We start from the raw sequence: 19,263 nt of genomic DNA on the forward strand, positions 1-19,263 counted from the left end.
GGAGAGAGCTTGGAAAGAATCGATTGTCCTTAATCTTTGCTGAAACCACCGAGGGAGGTAAAAAGTAGACTGGAAATCTTGTACACTGAGTTCTGGAAAATAATAAAAGAACTTAGTTGTTAAAAGAATTTAGGAATTTTAGACTTGCTTGAAAAAGCAACGAAGATAACTGTATGGTTGGTAGACTGGCATTTGTAACTACATGACAAAAATAAGGCTATTACATATTGTACTTGAATGGTATTGCATGCTAAACATTTACTGCTTATGTTTGGGACAGTCAAAATGTGTTTTTCATACTAAGTACATAAACTGTTTTTCAGAAAGGGATCCCATATGTGCATGTTTCTTCAGATGATATTTAATAACAAATCAGCATCCAAGAAAAAAAGATGGTAAAACTAATTTCATAAACAACTGACCCAAAAAGAATGGAATGATTTTTCTCAGTGTTTCAACTAAGTAAAACACTGAGTTTTAACAGAGGACAGGAGTTAAAAAAAATCTTACCTTAGAAAGAGTTGTGAGCAGTTGAAAGGAAGAAGACATTTAAAACTAACTCTTAACCTTGAGTTTTGTGTTGCCAGTATCAACATACTGTCTTTTACGTAAAACAGAAATAATAGATTTTGTTCTATATCGGCATGGCTGAAGGTGTCCAACATGTGTGTACAATATGACAGTCAAGACAGCACTGGGATGCGTACAGAAAATACTGTTTTAAGGTACAGGGACCCGCTCTCCAGTTAGTTAGATTTTCACATTTCTATATGTGAAGTGTTTGTGAGAGTAAGCTTCAACGTTGATTTAAGTTCCAATCTTGTTTTATGCAGCGGTGACTTTTTTTGTGTGCAAATTCAGAGCTAAAGAGGATGAATGCTTTTCCAAGCCTGCTAACTGTTACTGTGTGACTGTTCAGGACAAGAAAGGGAAGGAAATCGCTGAAATCTCCTCTGTAGAAGTGTTTCATCCTGTATAAAATCCACATTTTGGGGTTGGTATTCTTCATGTGTTACATTAACTTTTCATTGGCAATGCTAGTTTTAATCCTTATAACAGGGCATATTGGGGTTTTGGCTATGACCAAAGAAACACAATTGTGAAATTTGTTTGAAAGCATATGGAAAAAGTTTGCTGTGCTCTCTGATAATTATAATCACAAGGTTCTGTCAGCTGCACAGAGACTTTCACTTACTCATTTACAGTGTACTTTAGGACAGGCTCGTTTCTGCTTTGCAGATGGACAGGCTGTTGCCCTTAGGGCTTCTGAGAGACTTGCTGGTGAGAGCAGCACAACGGAGCTCTGCTGAAGCAAATATGATAAGAAAAAATTGAACGTATCGTTGATAATATTGCACTATTTTTCCCAATTCTCCCTATTTCCACTAGATAATTTTGTCTTATTGGTTCATTAGAAACATTTTAAGATTAAAGGAGGGTTTCTAAAATACCTGTGTCCATACATTCTTCTACATGTCGTAATACCGATTCCCTCCTAAATTGTTTTTGCTTAAGTGGCGCCAAACATGTGCCCAGTGTGTTAAACTTTACTGAGGCAGACTGCTTTCCCCAAAAGGAGCTGATGTTTTCCTTCTTAGATTTCAAGGTTACCATAAACTTGCAGAATATTTTCTCTTTCAGGCTTATTTTGAGAAGAAATAAATGTGTGTCTTCTGTGGTTTTTTTGATGTATTATATTTTAGGATGATACTTTGTCCCTCTCGATGTGGACCAGAGTGTTGCTATTAGTTGAACCTAATTATTATCAGTAAATACTACCTAGGGGTTGAAACCTTTATGATAGTTGTATGTGTAGGCATTAGACTGGCACTCACATGAGCCAAACTGTGCAGTGAAGATGAGCTTGCTATTGTTTTCACTGCAGGCAGCAGCAATGAGGCTGCTTGAGCTCTGATTTTTAGGGGGGTTTTTTTTGCATCAGAAATTGTATTATCTTATTTTTACGTCAAAATAGAATTAATTGAGTTTTGCCAGAGATCTCGAATGTGTGGATATCTGTGTAGGTGATAACTGTGTGATTAGAAAATAACTTACCATTCTGTGGCATATACCGGAGTAAATGTCCTCTTCTTTCTTTTCTGTTTGGATTTCTTTTGCTTTTTTGCTTTGTCCAGGATCATCGTACTCATTCTTAATAAGTTAAAGAAAAACAACTCTGAAGTACTTAAATCGCTGGCCTGTTGTTCTTAGTAACCCATTCATATGATAAAAAGTTTCATGTTACTGTGCATCCCCTGTAACCAGCCGGTGATAAGTGACCTGACTCACTGGTCCCATTGTTTATCAGTGCTTAAGCTGGTAACAGATGGGGTGTTTGGGTTTTTTTTTTTTCTGCTCTCACTATAGAATCGCAGAATTGCCTGGGTTGGAAGGGACCTTTTGGATCATCAAGTCCAAGCATCAACCTAACACTGACAAAAACCATCACTACACCGTATCTCTAAGCACTACGTCTGTCTTTTAAATACCTTCAGGGATGACGTTTCCACCACTTCCCTGGGCAGCCTGTTCCAATGCTTGATAACCCTTTCAGTGTAATAATTTTTTCCCGATATCTAAACCTCCCCTGGCATAACTTGAGGCCATTACCTCTTATCCTAATCTGTCTGATGGTAAATTACAATTACATCAGTTTGTGTGAAATGGTTTATGACTGTATTAGTTGTTTGTGAGTAACTCACTGTAGGCATCATCCTGCTGCACTGAAGTCAAAAGATACGTGTTCCTAACCTCAGAGGAGGGCAGCTTTGGGTCTTAATATTTTCTGGATTAAACCTATTTTCTATGGGTTCCTTCTCCTGGTTTTCGTGAACGTTGGATCAACTAGGCTATCGTTGCTGTCTGCTGTCTTTTATTCAGAGTTGCAATGTAATTTTTAAGGCTCCAGCTCTGAACTAAAGAGATAAGAAGCAATAAAAACAGCCAGGTCAGGGCAGAGGTCGTTCTTGCCGATCTCCCATCTCCAGGACTGACCGATAGCAGAAAGGTGTAAGAGCAGGGCAGTTGCCTTCCAGAAGACTCACTTAGTTTCCAGGAATTCGTAACTCTGTGGTTCCCAGAGCTGGAGGCAGGGTCTATTCCCAGTAATTCTTAGCAGTTGTTTTTGCTTTTTTTTCCTCTGTTGCAGAGCAGTGATTTGGCATTTTCGTAGTGCTTTCTATCATTATGCCAGGTTCTCATTCCTGCATGGTAATGGCCAACTCGGAGTCCATCTCTATCTAAAAATAGAATTGTTTTCACCATGTGCATTAAATACACACATCTACAGTGAATTTTATCTGCCATTTTACTGCCTGCTCAGCAGTATGAACTCCTCCTTCATTTGTTTGCAGATTGTGCTTGTCTTCGCTACTCTGAATTGTTTAGTGTCATCAACAAACGTTGTCATCCTTTTATTTACCCTTAACAAACATGCTGAAGAGCCCAGGCTTGAACAGAGTTCTACAGAGCTCCCACTGGAGACTTACCAGCCTTTGTTTCGTGTCTTTTCACCAATTATTCATGTGTGGTCTTTTGATTTGTCCCAAGACACATTAGGGGTTTTTTAAGAGCCTTTATGAAAGGGACTTTACTGAATGGCGTTTGGAAATCTAGAAAGGCCTGCAGTATGATTGAGCTGTTACTTCACTCCAGGAAAAGTTTATTTTACTTTTCCCTGTGCATCACACTTTCTGCGTGATCACCGCTTTGCCCCACACAAATAGCAGGCTTAGGTGATCACTGAGTCAACGTCTTTCTTCTACGGCCTTTTTTACAAAGTGGTATTCTCTTGGTAATCTTCAGGCCCTCTGGTATTACTGTATTCTAAATCAAGACAGTGCACATCACGTTTAATACTTCAGTTGATCATCCTTGAGTTTCTTTGGTGGATACCATCTTGGCAAATTGCTACTGTTTGGTGGGGGTTGTGGTGATTTTGATTTTGGGTTTTTTGACACTATTGTCCTATAACCACTTCTGCTAGGGCTTTAACTGCAGGACTGTCCTTGACTGTCCCCTGAGAATAAGGTTTCTGACATAGGAATCTTCCCAAACTTCCCCTTTGTGAACACAGCAGAAGTAGGTTTTGCATCTTGAGCCTTATCTTCTCTGAGTAACTTTTTTCTTTTTTGTAAGCACTTGGATGATCTGTTGACCCTTCAGATTCTGTTAGCCTGCTGGTGGCCCTAATTTGTTTGAAAATAAAGTATTAGGGGGCTTTTATGCCTTTGCAAGTGGTTTCTCAAACTCTTTAGCTTCTATACTGTTTGCCTTTTTTGGGTTTTATATTTATAACTTGACAGATACTTTTTATCTTTTCTGTAGTGTTGGTTGTATATTAGTAGGATATATAAATAATAAAGAATAGGGGTGGATTAAAAATGAATAAAAAACCCAATTACAAATACTTTTAATATATGGTTAAAATTCAAATTACAGTCCTGTACAGACCTGAGCCTAACATTAGCCACTGAAATCAATAAAAATTTTAAAAGTAATGCTTAGATAACCCACTGTTATAACCAAGATTTTATATATCACTGAACTGATAAGAATTTGTAGCTAAATACCAGAAACTACAGTTTGGGTGCTGCATGAGCCTTAATAACAATAGATCCTCCTGCGGATGCAGACAGGATGATTTTTTTCAGTTTCCTAGTTTAGCTTGAGTTGAGAAAGTGGTTGAAATTGGGAATTGAAAAAGCAAGAAAACTGAGAAGTTACTCCAGCTTCTAGGCTCTCTATGTTAGTATTAGGAGAGATGTGTAATTTTAGTAAAGAAAATGAACTGATGAATGAGTATCTAAAGGGGGCCTACAGAAAAGGTGGGGAGGGACTCTTTATCAGGGAGTGTAGTGACAGGATGAAGGATGGTGGTTTCAAAGTGGAAGAGGGGAAATTTAGATTAGATATTAGGAAGAAATTCTTTACTGTGAGGGTGACGAGACCCTCTAACGGGTTGCCCAGAGAAGCTGTGGATGCCCTGTCCCTGGAGGTGGTTCAAGGCCAGGGGGTCCAAATTCTCCTGGACTCACTGTCCTGTGGCCACAGGTTTAAGGAGAATGTGCATCTCCATTCTGCTTTAAATAGCTTACTGTACTTCAAGCTTTTATTTAATTTATTAAACCGTCTTTATGATTAAATAATATTCTCCATAGGAGAAGTCTAAAAGGAAATTAATTTTGACACATGGAGAGGGTGGTTGGTAGAGGCTTTGTTTCTTTCGGGACAATGTTGTGTTAGAGCATCACTTCCTTGCCATAATGTTGTAATAGTTGAGTTACTGTGTGTGGCAGGTAGCTATAGTTGTGCAGGCACGATTTTCACTGTTTGCTAGGAGGTGTACCTGCTAAATACAGAATTGGAAGAGTTTATTTTGGATGAAAATGTTTGTAGCGTTATCCAAAGTAAAGCCGTTCTGTGTTAAGTGCTGCAATACTTTGAGATTCAAAATTATTAGAAACTTTACATGGTTTCCAGAGTAAATAAAAGTGTTTAAATACTGTTTAATGTGAAGAACTACTCAAATATTTTAATAGAGTAAACATGAAACAAAAAGGCTATGTTAAGGTAAACAAAGTTAAGTACTATAAAAGAGCAAGCATTTAAGTTGCTGTTATCACTAAAACAAATGAGATACCTCAACAAACTGAGAGAGCAGATTCTTATTGTCATCCGTCACCTACAAAGTGCAGTTTGCCATTGCCTGCAGTATAACAGAAAGGGAAGTCTGAAGGGTGTAAGGAGGGTAAGAGGGCACTGGGGGCCAAGACTTGAATTTTGTCCTCATTTCTGCAGTATTGGTTGCATGATTATAGAAGAATCATTTAACCTGTATGTGCTGCAGTCTGTTCGTTTGTAAACAGGACAGTACCACTTCCAGTAGCAACTTGAGAAAAGGTGTTTGCAGGTATCACACTTTGGGGATATTGCTGTAAAAATGGCTAAGTAACTTCATAGTATTGGGATTGTCGGTAACTGTTCTGTGCTAACTCTTTAGATGTAGCGTGCTAATACTCGTGAAGAGACAATTTAGGGAAGTGGAATTTATTTCTACTTTAAAATCTCTTAGACATGCTGAGAATAAAAGGATATAACGTTTTTCCGGGAAGAAAAGGGTTTAACGTGTGTGTGTATGGGTGAATTAGGAAATAGTAGGGCAGACTCACTTCTGTGGCAAACAAGAACATTTCTATGGCTGTCTGTTACACAGTATCACCTGCTGGAACAGCAGCAGGTTTTAACAGCACCGTGCTCTCAATTTTCACTGGTCTAGATTATTATGGAATTGTAGTTTAACAGAGAATCTTGTCCTGTGTAGGGAGGACTCCACGCACGTAGCGGCAGAGTCTGCAGGTTAGAAAACTTGGAGCCAAACTGTTCTAAACGAGTCGCCTGTTTCAGGAAATTGCAGTGATGAGTTAAGGTGTGTTCTCACTTTAAAATCAACTACTGATACCCTGCAAAGGCAACACAGCTATTTTACTGAAGAAATTCAGACTGGGCTGGAGGGAGTATTGCAGTGGAGCCACGTGGAGATGAAATAAACCTAAAAAGGACCTTTCTGTCAGTTCCTTTTTTTTTTTTTTTTTTTTTAATCCAGTCATTTGTAAGAGTGTATTTAACTCGCAATTAAAATTTTGTACTGTTTGCTGGTGGTGTCTGGTTTATATCACGTCAGAGTTAACACAACTATTCTGGGGATCCTAAATTGGAATGTAATTTCTCATCCATGTGGTAATTCAGCATCTGGTACGCTGAGTGCTGAGCTTCTGCAGTCTGACTTGTAGCTACTTGTGTAAGTCATGTACGTGCTAATTTAGATAGACTGGCTTATATTAAAGGACATCAAGTAATTTTTATTCACAGTGTACTGGTGCCTTGTTCTAGAGCTCCTGCCAAGGGTTGAGACAGTTGTTTCAACAATCTAAAAGAAATAATTCAAGTAAGTAGAACTCAAGCATTTGGACAGACAAAGCAGGTTTTATCGATAGCATAACTTTACTGATGCTGTTCAGTACGTTCAGAAATGATTTGAAAAAAGCGGGAGACAAACTGTTGATGGTACAAAGTTGTTCAGGATAATGAAGAGGAGGGACAGGTATCATAAAGAGCAGGAAGGACTTGTGATCCGGAACTAATGGCCACAGAAATGATAGGTAAAACTCACTAGATAAATACAGTTGCAGAAAAAGTGGAGTGTTGTAGTTTCATATCCACAGTGCTGGACGCTAGGTTGAGTCCTGCTGCTTGGGATAATAGTTGATTAGATATCAGCTTCTGTGATGAAAGCATCAAAAGAAACTGGTGAGAATTACTGGGAAGGAGTAAAGAAAACGTGAAACGTGATTATGCCTCTGTGAGAAAGCACGCTGCACCCTGATCTCGCATACTGTCTGCAGTTCTGGCCCTCCAACAAAAGAAGGCACAGCAGAACTGGGAAAGACAAGTAGAGCTACAGACTCCTCAGCCTGGCAGAGAGGGAAGGGAAGAAAGCAGGGCTAAAGTCTTGGTGGAGTGGAGACCTGAGTAGCCATCTATTATTCACCCTCTCATGCTATATCAAAACTAGAGGGCACCAGCAGGGAGCAAGCACGAAGAAAAGGTAATTTTTTTTCTTTCACAGAGTCTGGAATTAAGCTTTGCCCAGGAATGTAGTGGATGGTAAAATGCTGCGTAGGTTTAGAAGGGTGTGGACAAATGCACAAAAGCCACATCCTTCCAGAGCCATGAGAAGGCACATCCCCTGAGCTGCCGGCAGGTGGCTGGAAGGTGCCTGGCTGTTGTTGAGAAGCATTTCCATGTCCAAGTGCCTTTCTTACTACTCGTCCTATGGCAGCTGCTGTTAGTGACTCCCAGGGTCAGGGTAAGGCTGGGCAGTCCACTCCCGACCTCATCCTGCTCTTGTATTCTTTAATTCTTAGTGTCCCTTTCTGTCTCTTTGCTACCCTTGTATGTGAGGGAGTGAAAAACTAACTTTTCCTCTTGTTGATGCCGTAACTTGTTGCTAAATTGCTGGAGAAAAGTCTGATGCGTATGGCACCTTTTCAATAAACATACTCTTTGGAGTATGGATCATGCTTTAGTTTTTGGATCATGCTTTCTGTTAAGATAGCTGGGTAAAATTCTACCTTTGTGGCCTGTAGAAACAGAGGTTTAGCTGTGGTATGTTGCCATGATAGCTGTTGATTTTATTTGTCCTAGCTGGCTGGCTGGGGCTCGCCTTGAAGGCTTGCTCATATTCTCAGATCCTGCCGTTTGAGAGTATCTGGGCTAGCTAACACAGTAAATTAGTTGAATTGCTGCCTCCCTTTAGATGTACACGTAACCAAGGACACATGGATAACCACAGTGACACCGAACAGGCGTGGTACAGAAAGCAGTAGGGGCGGGTGCCTGACTACAGCACAGGGGGGGATGTATAAAACGTGGTTTTGAAAATGATGAGTACTTCCACCACCTTTTGGAGACAACATTTGCCAGCTGATTTGTATGTTGTTCACAGTCTGAGGAAACATTCAGGGACTTGCTCTGTTAGTTGCATATTTAACTTAATATTTGGCATCTTGGTGTAAACAATAGGAACACCGGGAATTACGTTTGCAAACTTTTAATAGCAAATAAATATGAATTTTAAATTATTGCATAAAAATGATTAATACATTGTATTATTATCGTATTCTTTGTGGCTGTGACAGTGTATTAACTTAATTTGCCTTACTGAGGAGGACACTGTCAAATGCATGCTGAAAATAAAAGGGTAAAGTGAACTAAATGTAGGCTGAGATTTTACATATGCTACTCTCCTGATGACATCATTAAGACAGCTTTACTGTTGTATGAATTTAACAAGTGTGATGATTCCATAAAGTAAATAGGGGAGGGGAGACAGTTAAAACACTGTATGGTTTGGGGATGTTTAAGGGTGAAAAGATCTTGGAACCATCCCCAGGAATTCCACGCTGCAGAAACCAGAATAGAAATAAACTGGAGACAGCTAAAGAGTAACTGAAGAAATGATCAGTCAACTAAAGCCTTACTGCATCCAGTACTTAGAAAAACAGTAAGAGATCTGATCTGTAAGCACATCAGGCAAAATATTGATAAGCTTCTAGTCATGTTTTGGATTGTACCAATTACTCAGATAAACACAAGCTCAGTAACAAAAGCAAATGCAGTCGGTTTTACTTTTGCTTAATATGTATATACATATAATGCAATATAAATATAATTTATTGTAGAGTTAAAAATCTGTTTGATGTAGCCAGGCATTGGAAAACAAATGACAAGTTGGAAATTAGTGGAGTTACATCAGTGTTAATATAACTAAGAAGTTGCCGAGTCAAGAAGTGTAGTGGCAGTTTCCCACACAAGAAAAATTGTTAAATCCTCACGAATTACATGGTATTTGTGTTGCTGGATTTATTCCATAGTTTTCAGTTGTCCTGCTCAAATGTGCTTTTCTGTGTATGGAGTTGTGGTATTGCTGTGGGTTTGTTGTTACTACAAAAAGGGGGCTCTGTTTATTGCTTCTTTGAGAATGTCAGCTGGAGCACATGAAGGGGCATCATCGGTTTATACAGAAGAAGCAACACAGCTCCAGCTCTGTCACGGTCACTGGCTGCAGGGCCGGAGGAACCGTGATTGTTCTGGTTCCAGTTGTGCTCTCCTAGGACCATAAGAGTCAGGTGAGAAAAGTGCCTCATCTCTGGTAACAAAAGGAGGGGAGCGCTCCAGCTGTAGTAGTCAGATGAACGTAGGATGCTCTTAAGAGCTGTAGGAATTAAATTCAGACAACTAATAAATCCTTTAGCAGCTACCTTTGTGGCCTTGAAAGGTGCTTGGCTGTAAAACGTTTGTGGGTCCAACAAAAGTATTGCATTCTCTGCTGCGTGCATAATGAAGCAAATTCCAGCTACGTTTAACTCCGGGGAAGTGTGGTGGTACTTTAAAGGGAACTATACATTTCCTTCCTGTTGGTTTGTCATTTTTTCCTGCACTGTGTATTTCCAGTTTAGAACTATATGAGAATTCAAAAAGGACAACCTGATGTTGTACAGAGAAAACAAGAGGTACCGGATTAACTTTCTTTATTGAAGTTACAAAGTATAGAAACCAAAAAAAGAAAAAAGAGTAAAAGCATCACTCTTCATGCTGAGTAACAAAATCAAGTTCTTCTCCTTCTGACTTGAAGGAACTGTGCAGCCTCAGGAATGTAAGGCTCACACGGACATGAATAACCTGTGTTTCACTGAATTTCACTGAATTTTTTTAGAGTTGGAAGGGACCATATAGATCATCTAGTCCAACTCCCCTGCTGAAGCAGGATTGCTTAGAGAATGAATGTATGAATTGTATGTCAGCTGTAATAGATTTTCTGTAAACCTCACTGAAATGTAAATGAGTTGCATTATTTTTCTTTCTTTATAAAAAATACTGTACTGGTTGGTCAGTCATAACCAAGACTCCTTTTGAGGAATGGTACCTCAGATGCATTTGCTTGTTTTCTCACTAAGTTCTCACTTTGTGAGACCGTATGATTTAACTTCAGAAAGATGATACTTTCTCTCTTGACCCAAGTTAACTTTAAGCTTGCTTCTTCCTGCTGAGCCTGCACAGATTCCCTCGGAAACAGTTCATCTATTGAAAACCTTTTCAGTTGCAGATTAATTGCAGGTGTACTTTGGTCCCCACTTTTAATGAGTTCAAATGATTTAGATACAGCTGATCAGGCTGGGGGTCACATATGAATGACAGCTGCGCGTCTGACAAGAAGCTTTGACATCAGTTCAATAGGGAATCTGCCTGAAAACACAGGTATCTGTTTGGAGGTATTCAAAGAGTCAGTGAAACTCGGTTGCCTTCCTGCTTTTGTAGACCACGACTGGTCAGATAGATAGGGTGGAAAGCCGGGGTGACTGACTACTTTTGCCCTAAGCGAGCGTGTTGCTGCGGGGCTGGCAGAGAATTATCTGGAAGGCAAGGGCTTGCCGTCAGCACGCAGTGAGGGAGACTCGCTGCTCCCCGTCCCATGTGCGACGGAGCTGAGGAAGAGGATTTAGCCTCTAATGCCTGAGGGGGGTCCGGCCCCAATGTGCTTGAAGCTTGATGCTGAGGTCCTGACACCTTTGTTGGAGGCCACGTACAGGCTCTGCTGGCTAAAATATGTTTGAAGAATAGATACATATTTTCAAAGATCATGTTCTTGTGTTACCTAGTTGTAATGCCTTTTTTTAGGTCTTCTTACAATGCAACTTCATTTCAGATTGTGATGAAAACCTAAATATGTAGCAGTAGGGCTGTCTAGCTTTTTTCTTTTTTTTTTTTTTTAGTTCAGTCGTATATTGTACTGTTCCATATTGTGTTAGTCATTGTTTTATGGATAAGGTTGACAAAGATTGCTTTGCATATCATGCAGTTTAGTAAAACAATTTAGCACTCTGCTAAGAACTTTAATGTAGGTCGTCTAGGGATTTGTTCTGAAAAATCTCATTGTTTCCTTCACTAAGAACAGAGTTTATTTTCATTGCTTTCTTGTCATCTTACCTTGTAAGGTGGGAATCATTTTGTGTGCTGATACGTAGCTGTGGTATCCATCCTAATCCCTTCACACGTGTGCTTTTATGTACCTGCATTCTGGGGTTTGGATCTGTGTTTTCCCTATTATTTCCAAGGTAACTGTTAGGTTCTCAGTGGATCTGTTGTCTCAGGATTATTATTTCCTTCTAGTGGTTATTTTCCTTTTAATCCATCTTTCTTATTGTTTGTGTAGAACATGTAAAATATTCCTCCTCCTGTAAAATGTACTGCTATTTCTTCTACAGGTAAAAAGGCAATGCAAAATCCTGTTCTACACCCGTGTGTGATGCTGTCGCAGCCCTACTTGCTGATAGACGTTCTCTGGGCAGCAGTATTTCTTACTCTTCCAGGCCTTACGTGTCCTAGAGAAGAGTAACACATTACGTGTTTCCTGCACCTATCAAAGAATAAACAAAATGATTCTTCCAGGTGATACGAAGAAGTAGCGATGAGGAGAAGTTGCTGTGCTTGGTACGTCAGCGTGCGGGACACCACTGTCAAACTGCCGTCATCGTGATTCTCATCCTGGCGTGGGAAGGGATCCCTCACCTCCTGGCTGATACGCTCTACAAGGAACTGACACAGAGTCTCAGAAAATACGGCTGTCCCACCAGCCGGAGGTGTGCGTTAAATGAAGAGTAAGTGACTTCAATAGTAAACGATTGTTGTGTTGCCTTTTGAATGTTCTTCAATAAACAACTTGAGAATTCGATAGTAAGACTAATAAATAAATATGCAAAAGCTCATTTAAAATTACAAACCACTAGGTGTCATTTCAGCATAAAACTTAGTTCCTGGTTTTTTCCCAGAGTCCAGGCTCTCAGTGACGGTTGTACACGCTACGCCCAGGGACAGGGGTGGCAATGAACTTCTCTCCTGGCTTTGCATGTGCTGCCCAAGACATTCAGTGTGCCCTTTGCACACGCGGCCGTGCTACAGGCCTGCCAAGAAGGTGATACATGACTTTTCTAAATAAATGAAAGATGGAACACTCAAAATTAGAATCTTTGTCTCTATGAGAGGAATTTAGTTGAATTGACTAGATAATATGTTGCAACTGAGGCTCTGTAGCAGTGCTGCCTTTTGCTGATTTTTGTGTAGCCTGCATTTAAGCATTCTCTTAATAGGTGTGCAGGACCTGAATCTAATGCTCGTGTTCTTGAAGGGTCGGGCTAAGTGGGGTTGTTCCACTTTGAAAGTTGGATCAATTTGGAGCTAATGGTATTGCTGCACATAACAAAATTATTATTGGATTTAGGGGTAACCTTTAGTAGGAGTGGTATTTTCTTGGATAAAAAATTTATCCAGCTGATGAAGTGGAAATCCAGCAGCCTGGGTATGTTTATATAGCTATAACTCAGTGTTAGGTATTTCCCAGAAGTGGGACTTCGGGGAGCTGAGACTGTCTTTATGGGGGAAAAAGTCCATCCTTTACACATAAATATTTCCTTAACAGAAAGTATCCCTTTAAACCATGCGTTTTATAAATTCCTGTGTTGTTGTGCTATGTATTATAAAAGAAATGGCAAATAGCATTGACCTAAAAAGAAAGAAGAAGAAGAAAAAAAAAAAAAAAGAGCTGCATTGTCAGCTGACTTGATGTGTCTTTATTTCCTTTCATAGTCGTACTTGTGCATGTCAAGGACTTGATCCAGAAACTTGTGGAGCATCATTCTCATTTGGCTGTTCGTGGAGTATGTATTTCAATGGCTGTAAATTTGCCAGAAGCAAAAACCCCAGGAAATTCAGGCTTCTCACTGATGACCCTAAACAAGTAAGATTTATTTTACGTATTTTATTGTTTTGTTTTCCTCCAAACATTTATTGCAGTGATTTTTCAGAACTAGAAATGGAATCTATGGATATCCACCCCTCCTCTCTTACACGTATGCATAGCTTAGCACAGAGGCACCCAACTAAATGTTTTGTAACTGTAGTGTTTATATTTTTTCCACTGTATGAAAACCCTGTGTCATTTACTGTGTATTTAAACACCCTAACATTGTCCTTAAATACTTTTTTTTGGAAGGATATTTACCTCCTCTCCATAACTTTGGATGAAATGCTAATTTTTTTCTATCTATAAAATACAGCTAAAGGTTTTTTTGAGGCACCAGGGCTGCACCTCAGGTTCAGTCCTTTTGCCTTGTCATGGAAAATTTTGTACCTTGTGTTGCGCTGCTCTCACCCTGCTTTCTGACCGGCCGACAGCCTGGTCTTCTCTCAGCCACCTAGAATAAGCTGGTTTTTCTATGGACAGTATATTTTTTAAACGTGTAGTGAAATGCTACTGTAATTGCTGCTTATGAGTGTTAGTGATGACATAAAGCCGAGAGCACAGAAAATACGGTGGTGGATTGTGTGAAGTAACGAGCCTCTGAACCCAACCAAATCAGTTTTTTACATGGGAAGTACTTTCATGAAGAAGGAATGAAGGTGGTGTAAACTGGTAACTGCTGTCTGATGAACGCACGTTCCTCAGGGTAACTCGAAAGTGCCTTTTGTTCTGACTGTAGGTGTCTCTCACACCATTTCCCTGTGGAACCCTTCAGATAAAAGTGTCACGTCTTTACTAGCACATCTGGTATGCTTTAAGAGACATGCGCTATTGGGCAGTCGCTTACCTAGTTGTCCGTTTGGGTTACTCTGCCGATAATCTTTCTCGGCTCCCGAACTCCACGGCTGCCAGCTACAGGAGAGACCTGGTTGGAGCTGGTTGAAGTCCAGACAGTAGCAGAGGTGTTCTTGCGTTTTTTTAATGTGTGGTGTACGCACAATGTGAAACATGAATTGTTTCTAGGAAGCGTGAGGTGTCATTTGATTCACTGGAGTTAAATATTCCTCCCAAGTCCAGGTCTTTCCTGAAAGAATTGGTGAAGCATCTTTTCTGTGTATGTGCTTGAATGCACATCCCTCAGTCTCCTCTGAGTTGTGCTGTCCCCTCGCGCTGTGAGTGTTCACAAACTTCACTGGCGCTTAAAGTGGAGAACTTCTGCCTCAGCAGGAGAGAGGGCAGGCAGCCCGTCCGCCCTTCTTCTCACTGAATACATGACTAAGGCAGTACAAGCTGAAGAGAGCTCTGCTTGTCTCAAGAGGGAATTCATTTTACAAGTTTTAAGTTTATAGAAAGATGTGCTTGTTGGGCATTTCTTCATTTTACAAATCCTATTCCTTTGCCCTTGTTTTTTTCCATTCTCTGTGATCCTGTTTTTTTGGTTCTCCCCCTGCATAATGCTGTGCACGGAGCATTCTGTGCGTGTGGTGTCTCTGGAGGTTTCTTACGTTTTTAATAACATTAGCTGGGGAATCAGCAAAGGCGGCAGCCTTCATCTCTGGTGTCTAATGAAGTATTAGGCTGTGCCAGGTACCAATGTAGAGCTCAAATAGGTCTGCCTTTGATCACAATACGCTCTGTGAGACTGCAGGCTCTGTTGGTGGCATCGTTTCCTCTGAGTCTGTGCAATGGCCACCCTGAGCTCCGTTTGAACACTTGGTCAAGCACAACGGCATTCCCTGCAGGCTCTAAAAGTGATGCCCCCCCACTCAAGAGAGCTGCCTGGTGTGGCCTCTTCACTTGACAGGTAACCTGTACATTTTTTGGAGGAGAACGCCTTCTACCGCAGCGTAAAAGCAATTGCCTAAAAGAGGAGATTACTTAAGCAGGACATTTTCTAGATGTGTGATCTAAAAGTGCATTCCCTTATTTCCCCCTTTTCCGTGGAAGTTGTTTTAAAGCCTCTTTGGATTCTGCAGCTGAGAGGGGATGAGGGCTGCACAGCACACAGGTCCCCCAGAACTGCGTTTGCCTGTGAGGGGAGCCGTGTGTTCCCTTGGGCAACCACGGTGCAGAGGCCTCCAGCTGTAGGTGACAGTGGTGCAGGTTGTCAGTGCGTCGCAAAGAAGTGAAATTACCGGTAAATAATTTTTCTCTTCATTTGGTTTTGTCATTAATTTCTCTAGCAGATACTTCGTTTAGCTAAATATTGGATATTGATGATTTTGCAGATGACATAAAGCTAGGAGGTAGAGCAAATTAAGAAGATAGTTCGAAGTCCAGAAAGATTTGGATCATTTGAGGCACTGGATGGAGTGAGATGAGGTTAAGGGTATAATATTCCTAGGTAAGAATAGTACATAGGATAGATAATTAAGGATGCGTTACCTTCAATGCAGTTCAGAAAAACTTGTGGTTGTGATCAAGAGTTAATAAACTGGCTGTAGTATGAGTTAAAAATACACTATCATTTTGTAATGTAACAGCATATTGAAAAACCTGAAAGTATCCATATATGTTTATATACATTGATGTTCACAATATATGGTGGTGAGTGTGGTTTGGGGTTTTTTTATTAAAATAAAATAAGCTGTTATTTTTTGCCACTATACAGTGTGCAGAACTGTAGCTGCGGTTGTCTCTCAAAGCCTGGCCCTTGGAGGAAAACAAAGTAGGGACTTATGTCACCACCCTTTTCTTTCCCTGTTGGTTGGTGATTTTCCTGGAAAAGCAAAAATTTAGGAAAATAATATGGGGATTGTTTCTATAAATAAGAGCTTAAACGTTACACTCCCATAGAAGCCCACCTAGCTAGTTTCACGTTTATATGGCTTACCCCAAGGGAAGGAATATTACTTCCTAATCTAGCAGATATTTCCATAAAGTCCTGAGTTTTGCACCTCTAAAGCACAAAATATTTATCAAATGTTCCTAATAAGAGTTCTGTTGCAATGTTAGAAACGTACCTCTTCCCCTAAGAGCTGAAGTGAATGTTAAATGCTATTGGGAGTTATGGATACAATTAAAAGAAGGCAGAAACCTAGGATTCCATAAGCAAAACACTGAAGGAAGACGTGGGGTTCCATCTCCACTCAGCAGGTGATACAATTTTTCTCTCCTAGATGTTACCTCATTCCTTGACTGTCTATGTATTGGAAAGGGGAAATGATGCAGAAATTACTTCCTTGTGTGTTGGGTTTCTTTGCTGTAGCAGATATCCTCCATTTTTATTTGGTTGACTTATATTTAACAATTTTGGTATTTTAATCATGCAAAATTAGGCTTATTTGTGGTTGGTGACCAAGGGCAACAGAACAAAAGTCAGATTAATAAACTATAAGATAGAGGCTGACTTGTCAGGCGTCTCTAAACTGGATTAAGTTCTTTTCAAGCAAATTACAGCGTTCTAAATGTCACCTTTCTCTGCAGGAGGAACTTCTTGAAAATAATTTGCAAACTTTAGCTACCGACGTGGCTCCGGTTTATAAAAAGCTTGCTCCTGAAGCTTTCCAGAACCAGGTAGGTGTGTGACATTCAGCTAGTGTAGCTGTAGCTCTGAACAGGCAGCGTAACTTGAAAACAAGATGGAACCCCAAAGTGTGTCCATGGGTAGAAGCTGCAGACCTCACAGATGTGGTGAATCCCCCGATAACTTACAGTGGGTGCTTTGTTTGTTAGCTTTAAAATACTGCACCTTCCTTAGTTCAGCTGATGGTTAAGTTGTGCCCCGAGCTGTGCATTTGTAAAAAGCTTACAGTTAGTACTGTAAATAAAATGGTTTTATTATTTAAAGACATTTTGACTTCGGCTGAGCCGATTTATCTCGTTGACATCCAGTCCTAAGTGTTGCGTGTTTCACAGGAAAATACACGCTTTCTGATCGTTCTTACTGACTGCATTTATTCTGACTCATGGGTTCCAAGCTGCTCGCTTTCAGTCCCAAGTACCTGTAGTTTATTTTACTTTCAGGTGGAAAATGAACACATGGGCCCAGACTGCCGGCTGGGATCCAAGGACGGTAGGCCTTTCTCTGGTGTCACAGCTTGCATAGATTTCTGTGCCCATGCCCATAAGGACACACATAACATGCACAATGGAAGCACTGTGGTATGTACATGGGATTTTCTCATTTGTACTGTTTACTGTTGTGATTATTGTGTGTTTTAAAATGCTGCTTGATTCAGTGGGGACATTTGCATGAAGGTTTTTAAGGTATTATGAAATTAGCTGCATGTTCCTATTTATAAATTCCCATGTTATTTGCATATATTTATTACTGGTCTACAGAGGACTTAAGCTCATCTTATTACAGAGCAGATTAAGGAAGGCATGGGAGTGATCCTTCCTACAAAATATCTTGATTCTTTTAAGACACCCAGGCCCTTTGGAGAGCACTGGCCATAGACAGATAAGGTATTCACCGTAGAGCTTTGATGTTCAAAGGCAAATAATTATCCTGAGGAGCTGTGCAGATTTCTGTAGAGGAAGAGCTAAAACAAGCTTAGTAATTTACCCTCCACGAGGCTCAGTTCTCATCAAATTCACTTTTCCTTGCAATATGCACTTACCAGGCTTCATGTGAGTATAGTTACTAGTCAGAAAGCGGAGAGTATGATACCGTGGTGGAGACAGGTGTCTATTATGATCTTTAAGTCTCAGTATGAAAACCGAGAAGAAAACCCACAGATGTGTTGTTTTAGATGTTGTCATTGTACCAAATACCCTGCTGGGTCACTAGTGAGAAAATCACTTGGGAATTGCCCAGTTAAGTGATCTTTTAGAAATTGAGTTGTAGTTGTGAGGAAAGACAATCTCCAAAGAGAAAAGATAAAACTGACAGTTTGAGGTTTTTTAGTATTTAGAGCACTGTAATGCCCTCTAAATAGCTAGGATGGCTTCTTGGTACATCACTGGAGGTAACATTCAAGAATATTTGTCTGTAGAATGTTCTGTGTGCAAGTACGACATCTGACTGAGGTGACAGCTTGTTTTCTGATAATGTGGTAATAAACAGAATGGGAATGATTTGCATTGCCTTACAAACCTCAAACATCCATAACTTTATTTACTGTTTTTCTCGTGTGTTTTGTTTATTTGATTTTTTTTTCAGTGGTAGTCACGGTTTAAAGTCTGTACGAAGTGGACTTGTTATCTTGCATCTCATTAGTGGTGCTAAGATTTCTTCCCTTCCTTCTTATCTGACACACAAATCTTTATTTGTAAAGCCTTCAGTTCCTCTAGACTAAAAAGGTTAAAATAAATACCTTATAAGCTCGTATTTGTGAATGCTGCCAGCTCTGTCACCGCTACTTGTGGCATAAGTGACACCTTTCTGTTTTCTCACTTCGGTTGTTGGTGAATCGCTTTTACCACAAACACGAAAGGAATGCTGTGCAGTGCACTGAAAGTAAAGGGAAATCAGAATCTATTTAAATTATTTAAACCAGACACAGACGTGAGCCCCCCAAAGCACTTACATGCGTTTAATGATAAGCATGGAGTTTACTGTAAACTTAAAGGAATATATTATCTAATGAGCTGCCAATAACAATTTCTTTGCTGTGTCTCTGCCAGAATTTCAGCAGAGCATTCGTGTATTTTTCTGGATATCGATGATTGGCTGCATTATTTGTATGTAACTGAAAATAAATGAGGCTGTCGTTTTTGTTAGCAGTAGAGGAAAAAAGTCTTGGAAATGTCTTCTGTAGATACAAGGTAGCATAGTACATTGAACTTACAAAAATGGAGGCTTACCATGGGGATTTGATTTGCTGAACATCTTTCCTGGCTAGCAAAATCACACCCTGAATTTAGCAGAGCTGCTTTTTGGTAGAAAAGCAGCTAAAAATAAAAATGAATAATCCTCTGTTTGCTCTGTAGTAGAATGAAAACACTTGGCAATTCTACAG

The 19,263-nt window shown here is 40.0% G+C and overlaps 1 protein-coding gene across 1 annotated transcript in view; it reads left to right on the plus strand.

The window, feature by feature from the left end:
- The window catches only part of TET1 (tet methylcytosine dioxygenase 1), a 67,419-nt gene that overhangs the window by 36,461 nt on the left and 11,695 nt on the right, over nt 1–19,263 (plus strand). Inside the window, exons 7-10 of the mRNA XM_074154892.1 lie at nt 12,010–12,218; nt 13,204–13,354; nt 16,784–16,873; nt 17,324–17,461. Of these exons, the coding sequence (XP_074010993.1) occupies nt 12,010–12,218; nt 13,204–13,354; nt 16,784–16,873; nt 17,324–17,461 (588 nt within the window). The remainder of the gene's footprint in view (nt 1–12,009; nt 12,219–13,203; nt 13,355–16,783; nt 16,874–17,323; nt 17,462–19,263) is intronic.

Source organism: Numenius arquata, chromosome 10 (assembly GCF_964106895.1).
Source record: "Numenius arquata chromosome 10, bNumArq3.hap1.1, whole genome shotgun sequence".
Lineage (NCBI taxonomy): Eukaryota > Metazoa > Chordata > Aves > Charadriiformes > Scolopacidae > Numenius > Numenius arquata.